Raw genomic sequence first — 8,163 nt, forward strand, 5'->3', positions numbered from 1 at the left:
CCCTGCCCCGCAGCAGCCCCACAGCCGGCACCAGGACCTGCTCTGGCTCCTGGCCCTGTGCCCCGGAGGCCGTGGTGTGCTTCGGAAGCAGCCTTCGGGTGACCCCCTCCTGCCAGGAGCCCGCTGTCAGGTCCTGTAGGCAGGAGATAAAGGAGCCTTCTGCATTCCAGTCCCTCAGCCTGGGCACCGGAGAGGGACAGGGACAGGGAGAGAGAGACAGAGAGAGAGAGGCAGTCAGCTTTGCCGCGGAGTGCTGCACCCTGAGCACCAGCCTACCTCCGGCAGGCATGCCAGCGCAGCCTGCACCCCGCCAGGCGCTGGGCTCCCTGGCTCACGGCACTGTTGGGCGCCCAGCACAAGCAGCACAAAATGCAGATGCACAAAGGGCACAGGCCTCCTCCCTGCCACGCTCCCTGCCCACCCCACAGCCTCGTGGCCTGGCTGTGAGGGTCTAAGACAATGCTGTGGAGCATCACTGGGCTCTGCCAGGGACCTCACAGGACCGGTGCCACTGGGAACACGGGAGGACGCAGCCCAGGCTGAGATGGCTCTGGTAAGCACAACCTACATGCATGGCCTGGCTGTCTGCCTGGGGTCCCTCCCAGGTGCTCTGCAAGGAGCCCCCCACAGCATCTCCAGAGGGGTGCAAGGCACTCGGCCCAAGCCACTGCTCTGTCTGCCGGGGATGCCCAGGCTCCAGAGCTGGAGACCAGCAGAGAAGCAAGCAAAGCTGGGAGATTATTGCAGCTGGCCCAGCACAGGGCAATAGCTGGCAAAGCAGTTCTGCTCCCCGCCCACAACCACCCCGGCGCCCCAGGCCGCAGTACCTGTCTGTGCTCTTCTCCACGATGTGGCTAACGGTAGGTGATGCCGTGATCCTGGCTTGCACCTTCTGCTGAACTGAAACAAAAGAGACTTCACTCTCCGGGTCCTGCTCCCCGGTCCCTGGCTGGCGATCACCGGCTTGCATCTTCCCCTCTGGTCTCTGCCCCTCCTCCTGCTCTAGAAGGTCAATCAGGCCATTCATGGCATCTGAGTCCACTGTGTCATCCTCAACCAGGTCCATAGAGCCCATGTGGTCTGGGCCATGCGTGTCTGCTAGAAGCTGCCCTGGGAAACGGCCTTCGCTTGTGGCGTCCGAGTCCTCGGCCTTGCTGCACTCCAGAGAGGAGTCCTCAGCAGTCACCAGCGAGGGGGTGAGCCCTGAGGACCACACCTGCATGTCGGACATCTCCATCAGGGCATCCTGCTCAGTGGCAGCCATGGGGATAGCATCCATGATGGCCACCTCATTCCAGTACTGGTCGGCACGCAGTGGGGATGGCAGCGTGTAATGCAAGGAGGCAGGGGACAGCAGCTCGTCCTGCAGCGAAGCGTAACCTATATGGGCAGACAGAGGCAACATCTCCAGCAGCTGTCTCACGCACGCACAAGCACAGTGGGGCGAGAAGGGAAACAGCCTCCGGGAGGGTGCCTGCCCCAAGGATAGCAATGGTCATGTCACAGACCCCAGTGGCTGGCCTGAGCAGGGCTGTGCTCACAGCAGCTGCTGCCTTTGGTCCCTCCAAGTGCTGCCATGCCTCCCTTCGAGTCCTGGGGCTGGTTTGGGCAGGCCCTGGGGCTGCCCGCTCCCTGCTGGGAGGACTGGCCTGGGGTCCACATGCTGCCCCATCCACAACTGCAGGACACAGTGCCCTCTTTGCTACCCTGCTCCATCAGCCCCCAGGTCCCTGCCCACAACCCTCATCCAGCATCAGCTGGCTGACAGTCAGTCTGAAGTTCAGGTGGCCAAGTCTGGCAGGCACTGACTCCTAAAGTCAACCCCTCTCCACAGCACAGAGGAGCAGGCTGGAAGTAGTACCATGAGCAGGGAAGGATGGCCCTGGTACATGTCATGCAACCCGAAGGCCCTGTGGGATGCGGCCAGAGCCCTACAACCCTGTTGGTGTCTACGGGGGTACAAGCAGTTGTCATGTCCTCATCACCCAGGGCCACGTGCACAGCCCAGGCACACGGATACGGACTACAGCCAAGCCAGGCACCCCCACCCCCACAGATGGCTTTGCTCAGCCTTTTTCAGCTCTGAGCCACTAGCCCCTTTTCCACTCCCGGAGATCAGCGGCAAACCCATTCTGCTCCCCAGGCAGCCAGGCATTGCTAGCCACAGCCGAGGCACGGGGGACAGCTGGGACCCCCAGCACAGAAAGGGCACCTCTCCCCTGTGCGGCTGCCTGGCCGAGGGCAAGCAGTGCAGGACCAGCGAGGGAAGGAGCGCAGGGCAGTGCAGGAGGAGAAGGCCTGGGGTGGCCGCCTGCAAGCACGACAGCCATGAGAGGGGCAGTCCCTGGTGACAAGCAGTCGCTGGAGCAGGACGCAGCTCCCGGAGGGCTCAGCTGAGGTGGTGACAGTGGAGACAAGCAGTGGAGGAAGATGACAGAAGGAGAGGCCAGGATGAGCTCAGAGGAGAGAGGTGACAAGAAGTGACCCACAGGAGTGCCCGCACCTGATGGCGCTAGGTGGCATGTTTGAGAGAGCAGAACAAGGGAAGAGACAGAGAGGGAGAGAGCGATGAGCCAGTGCTGCACAGGCAGCACCACAGTGCAGCGCTGCAGCAGCACAAAGCCCTGTCCCTGCCCGGTGCACCGGCTCCCCAACGGCACACACTGCAACTGACCCCGGCTGTGTCCCCGCACCCAAGCACGCTCTGCCTGGGACCCAGCCCGGGCGCACCACCACAGCCAGACAGCCAGGACTCTGTGAGCTCCCTGGCTACTGCTCAGTTCACACAGCCAGAAGCACTTCTCACTGGCATGTCGGGATAAGGAACGTGTGTCCACCCCACCTGGAGAGCTTCTGAGAAGGCAGTATGGCAGGGCCAAGCTTCCTGCAGTATAAGCCCCAGTGAAGAGGCCGTGTCTGTTGGCAACGCCTTGTGCCCACTGAGCTCCCAGTGGGCCACCGGCGCACCCTGGTCAGGCAAGATATCAGCCCTGATCTGTCTGCACGGACTCTGCCCCCAGGGCCCTCCTGCAGTCGCTGCCAGAAGCCAGGACTCACCATTCATCTGGGATGGCGAGAGGGAGTAGTCTCTGTCTGTGTAGCGCCAGCTGCCCTTCAGGCTGCGGCTCTGCCGGCCAGAGCCCTCCAACGTGTTGACAATCTCACTGCGGTCGATGTTCCTCAGCGCTGTGTACAGACTCTCGACTGCAGGGGGAAGCCAGTGTCAGCAAACTGGTCACTGGGGGAACACAGCCACACCCCAGACACCCTCCAGGCGGGCAGGTGTGCATGAACCAGCAGTGTAAAGACAGCCAGTGACCTCTGAGTATGCACGTGCTGCTCTGCACAGCCAGCCCTGCTACCTCCACGACTGTAACAGGGCACTGCAGATACTCACTCTTGACACTCTTGCCCTCGCGGCTGACCCAGAGGTTGAGTAAGGCTATGCTCTGCTCCAGCAGGGAGTTGGGGTTCTCCACACGTATCCTGTTGATGTCGTCCACCCCGAACTGCAGCTCACGTGCCAGCTCTGGGGGAGACACCACATCTCAGCACCACACTGTCCAGTGCCCACTGTCAGCTCCCAAGCCAAAAAGGCTAGGGATGTTGTGAAGGGCTCAGCCAGACCCAGCACAGAGTCCCCCATGTCACATACAACTGAACATGGCAGAACATGCAGGAGCAGGAGCTGGGACAGGGCAGAGGTTGAAGCCGCTCTGCCCAGGCTGGCTGTGACCAGCGTAGCAGTGTCTCATGCTAAGGAGAAGCATGGGTACCGCCGCTGGGTGTGTGGCTGCAACGACAGTGCTGAGCCTCCACGAACAGCAGCAATACATATGACTTAGAACAAAACCCTAGCCTGCACGTGCGTGTGAATGCAGGCACAGCTGCAAGAAAGTTCATTTCACTGCCATAGTATGCTCACAGTTTAGCAGAAGTTCTGGGAGGCAAGGCCAGCCTTCCAGAGGAGCTAATGCAGACTGCATGCATACCAACTGCATTAGGGCCCAGCTCCCTGGACAGCGTAAAGCATATTCACTCTGCCCTGCAGCATGTTTCCAGCCTTCCTAAGTGTCAGCTTTCTGAGGAGTGTTGTGCATCCTCAGAGCTGTCAGGTGTGGACTCACCGGCCCAGCTGAGGCCCAGCTGTTCTGCTATGTCGACCATCTTCTGGTCTGCCTTGTCTGTGCTGCTCAGAGAGCCTGGAGGAGAAGAGGAAGTTACACCTTCAGCTGTGCAGGGCCCTGCACTGGGGTGGGGAGGGAAAAGGGGTGCTGGCTCTGGGGGTCTCGCAGACTCATAGGTACAGCACTGCCCTGCAGGCAGGACTAAGGAAACCTCAGGGAAAGGGAAGCTGCCACGAGCGCGAGTACGACAGGGTCAGCCCAAGCCTTTCTACTGGGCTTGGGCATCCCAAGCGCAGGTGGTGAGTTAGCTTGAATGGTCCCAGCAGGCTGTATACCGAAACTGGTCTCGCTTAGGATGCTGTATCGCTCCCGCAGAGACAACGGCGTCAGTGTCCTTCTCCGCTCCTCACTGCCGCTTCCCTGTGAGAGTGGGGACAAACCAAGGGGTCACCAGATTGAAAAGAGGGGTGCCTGCCCTGGCACCACTGCTTCTCCCACAGCCCCAGAGTGGCATGGCATGGCCACGTGGAGCAGCTGAGAAAGAAAAGCTGACAGCGAGGGCTGTCTCCTGCACCTGGGGGAGGGATGGGTCCCCGCCGCCCCTGCCAGAGGTGCCAGAGACCTGGCACTGACCTTGGTGCAGGGTGGTATGCTGATGTTCAGGTGGCAGAGCACATGCTGGAGGTCCTCATATTTCATGGCCTTGCGCAAGAAAGACAGGGAACCACTGGCTTCCCGGCTGCTGTCCCGAACCTGAGCACCGACAGCCCAGTTAGGTGGCCTGGCACAGCGCTGGCGCAGGGGCCCCAGCTGCAGCCCAGCCCTGAACCCTGCCATTACCTTGATGGGGATGGCGAGACGATTCTCCCGGAAGGACTGGAAGAGGAAAGTGCGGGGCTGAGTGGCCTTCTTGACAGGCACCAGGTTCCCTGAGAGTTCGACGTGCAAAGGCATCCCCTCTACCACCTGGCAGGGAGCAGAAAACAGGCTCAGACCCTGTGCAGAGCTGCTCCTCCTGCCCCTGGACAGGGCAGGTAACCCCGACTCTCCTCCCCTGGCCAGGGCCAGACCCCTCCACTAGCATCAGTCTCCCCTCACTTGGACAGCCCTCTCCCTGCTGCCCCCCACGCATGCTGCTGGGGACAAACCTCAATGTCCCTGCTGCGGGCCACCTCAGTGAAGTTTTCATGCTGCTCTAAAGTCTTGTCAACCTTGTCATCAGTCATGCAGTAGCAGCGCAGCCGGCCTTCCCGTGCATCATTCATCTTGGCAAACACCACGAATTTAGCCATGTAGGGCACGGCCGTCAGCTCCTTGTACAGCATTGTGGCAAAGTGCACGGCCTCGGCTGTGCGTGGGCAGTCGGCCAGCCAGAACCTATGGGAGGGCTGGGTTGGGACGCTGCTGGGCAGGTCCCCCAGTGGCACCAGGACAGCTGCCCCCCGCAACAGCAAACTGCACCACAGAGGGTGCAAGAGCTCTGGGTACAGGAGCAGCCCCATCTGTGATGGGGACCCACCCAACCACAAAGAATGGCCCCTTCCCTCTGCACACCCAGTTGTCGTGAGTGTTTCCTGATGTGTGCCGAGGCAGCGTGGGGGTCTCAAGGCTGGAGGCAACTGCCCTGCACGTGGGAATGGGGCAGCACCACAATAAGCACAGGGGCGGGAGGCTCCTCCTGGCACAGGCTGCACCCCAAGAGGGCCCAAGGAGCAGCAGATGTCCCCAGATGAGCACATGCTCGCCTAGGACTCACCTGGCAGACACATTAGTGGTAAAGTTAGCACACTCATTTTCATAGACCAGCTTTGTGGTGCCTGTTATGTCTTCCCACTGGGCTTGGGCTGTCCCTCCTGCAGCAGAAAGCAAGGGTGAGCACGCTGCCTTTCCATAAGCCTAGGGTCTGCATCCCCCAGGCATTTGCTCTCTCCACCACCATCACCTGTCCTTAGCTCCCAGGAGCTGCATCCCATTGAGGTGGCCCAGCCTGTCCCCACCAGAGAGCATGCTCATCTGCACAGCAGAGGTTGGCAGCCTTACCGATCACACTGCAGAGGAGGCGCAGGCTGGTGGTGTCACCCTCGCCGCTGTCTCGGGGATTGTCCTTCCAGGATGGTGGCAGTGGGATGCGGAGGCCAATGGGGCGGTGGAACTTCCTCCGGCGTGGCTCCACCGTGACGATGGGGCTGAAGGTTGCCTGGTTCCCCAGCAGCTTAGTCACCAGCTCATCTGGCACAGGCTGTGCCTGCGGGCAGCACAACCATGGGCATCAGAGCTGGTCTGGGGCACAGCCTGGACCTGTTGCCTACCCCTGCCTGCAGGAGCCCAGCTGGACCCTGGGCCAGGCTCTCTCACCTGCAGGGCCAGCCTCACTCTCTTGGTGACAGCGGTGTCTGGGAAGGTGGCCTGTACCATGGGCACCAGTGTGCTTTTCAAACACCCTCCCTCGGGGCCGATCAGATCGCAGTCCTGGCAAATCCGGGACATGACCACGAAGTAGAGAGGGAAGTCGGTGGTGATGATGCGGCAGACTCTCTTCTTCTCCAGCTCCTCCAAGCTCTCCAGCTCTGCAAGGGCAGCACAGCCATCAATGCTTACACACCAAGCCCGCAGCTGTCGCCCACCACCCCCTCCGAGCTGCACTGATCACACCACGCTCAGCCCCATCCCACCACGCAGGCCAGCTGCAGCCCTGTCTGTGGGGGGCCACCTGGTGCCCAGCCCCCGCCTGCCTGGCACACTCACCCTCATCCATGCCGTTGAGCAGCTGGTCTATGTAGCTCTCCTCATAGCGGTTGCGATGCTCCTTCCAGACAGAGCCGTTCTCGCTGCGCAACACCACCAGCTCACGGTCTCCGCGCCCATACGAGGCAAAGTGTGGGATCTCCACAATGACGGGGCTGTAGACAGCAGAAGAAGGGTGCTTGCACCCATGTGCTGTTGCCAGGCCAAGCAGGCAGCAAGGTGGCCCTGGGCAGAGCGCCTGCCCATGCTGTACCCGCTGGACGAGGAAGGCAGGCCTGCTCATAGCCCTCTCTCTGGGAAACGGGGCTCTGTGCCTGGCGGGACCGTACTGGTCAGGGCTTTTCCTACCACAGCACAGCCACTGTTCTGTTATGCTGGAATGACCCACCCCAGAAACATGCTGCGCCTGGCCAGAGGCGGGATCTCTCCTGCACCAGACCCCCAGAAGCAGAGATGGACAGAGGTCTTGCCCCAGCTGGAAAAGACGCCAGAGGAGCCCGCATCCGTCCCCAGCCCTAAGGGACAGCCCTGGTGTGGGCAGCCCCATCTGCTCTGTTCCCAGCTGTGCTCACCTGAGGAACTGGGCACCGGCAGGCCCCAGGGCAATGATCCGGCTGGCCAGACCCTCCTCCTCAGCCAGCGGTGGGGGAGCAGGCAGCTTTTGGGGCTTCACCAGGCGGCAGGTGATGCGGGTCGGCGCAGCGCAGGCGCGGGATGGGATGACCACACGCAGTCCATGGTGCCGGCTGCCACGCATGGAGCCGCCACGGGCATCCACCATGAAGCTCACCAGGAACCTGGAGTGGGCAGAGGCACGGGCAGGTGGGCACCTTGCAGCCAGCTCACGCACAGAGCGTGCATGGGCTGCACGGGCTGGGCACTCACCCTGTGTGCACGGGGCTGGCCACCGGGCTGATGTTATCCGAGGTCTCGGTGGCGGGGCTGCTGGGGATCAGGGAGTCCTCGTCGAACTCCTTGGAGGGCTGTGTAAGACAGGGAAGAGCCCCCATGGGCACAGGATCCTATTTGGGGGTGCTGAGCCTGCCGACTCCTCTACAGTCTCACAACCCTCCCTGGGCAGTCCCATACTACCGGGTCCATCCCAACCACCCACCCGTTTCGGCTCTGTGGTGATGGGGGGGCTCCCCCCAGCAGGGAATGCCTGAAGGGGCCATGGTAGGCTGTGTCCCATGCTCACCTCCTGCGGGGACACCGAGGGTGCATGCAGCAGGCTGACTTGCTCAGCTTCTGTCTCCACAGGTCCTACCTGCTCAGTCTCCTCCGCTCTGGT

At 61.8% G+C, this 8,163-nt stretch overlaps 1 protein-coding gene across 1 annotated transcript in view; it reads right to left on the minus strand.

Annotated features, from left to right (window-relative positions):
* Window positions 1-8,163, minus strand: part of ANK1 (ankyrin 1, erythrocytic) — a 23,877-nt gene that overhangs the window by 4,686 nt on the left and 11,028 nt on the right. The window contains 15 exon segments of the mRNA XM_009574543.1: window positions 38-179; window positions 828-1,380; window positions 3,058-3,204; window positions 3,398-3,529; window positions 4,128-4,202; window positions 4,463-4,547; window positions 4,761-4,880; window positions 4,968-5,093; window positions 5,276-5,504; window positions 5,884-5,980; window positions 6,168-6,372; window positions 6,483-6,694; window positions 6,873-7,027; window positions 7,445-7,669; window positions 7,758-7,913. Of these exon segments, the coding sequence (XP_009572838.1) occupies window positions 38-179; window positions 828-1,380; window positions 3,058-3,204; window positions 3,398-3,529; window positions 4,128-4,202; window positions 4,463-4,547; window positions 4,761-4,880; window positions 4,968-5,093; window positions 5,276-5,504; window positions 5,884-5,980; window positions 6,168-6,372; window positions 6,483-6,694; window positions 6,873-7,027; window positions 7,445-7,669; window positions 7,758-7,913 (2,659 nt within the window).

Source organism: Fulmarus glacialis, unplaced genomic scaffold (genome assembly GCF_000690835.1).
Source record: "Fulmarus glacialis isolate BGI_N327 unplaced genomic scaffold, ASM69083v1 scaffold44953, whole genome shotgun sequence".
Lineage (NCBI taxonomy): Eukaryota > Metazoa > Chordata > Aves > Procellariiformes > Procellariidae > Fulmarus > Fulmarus glacialis.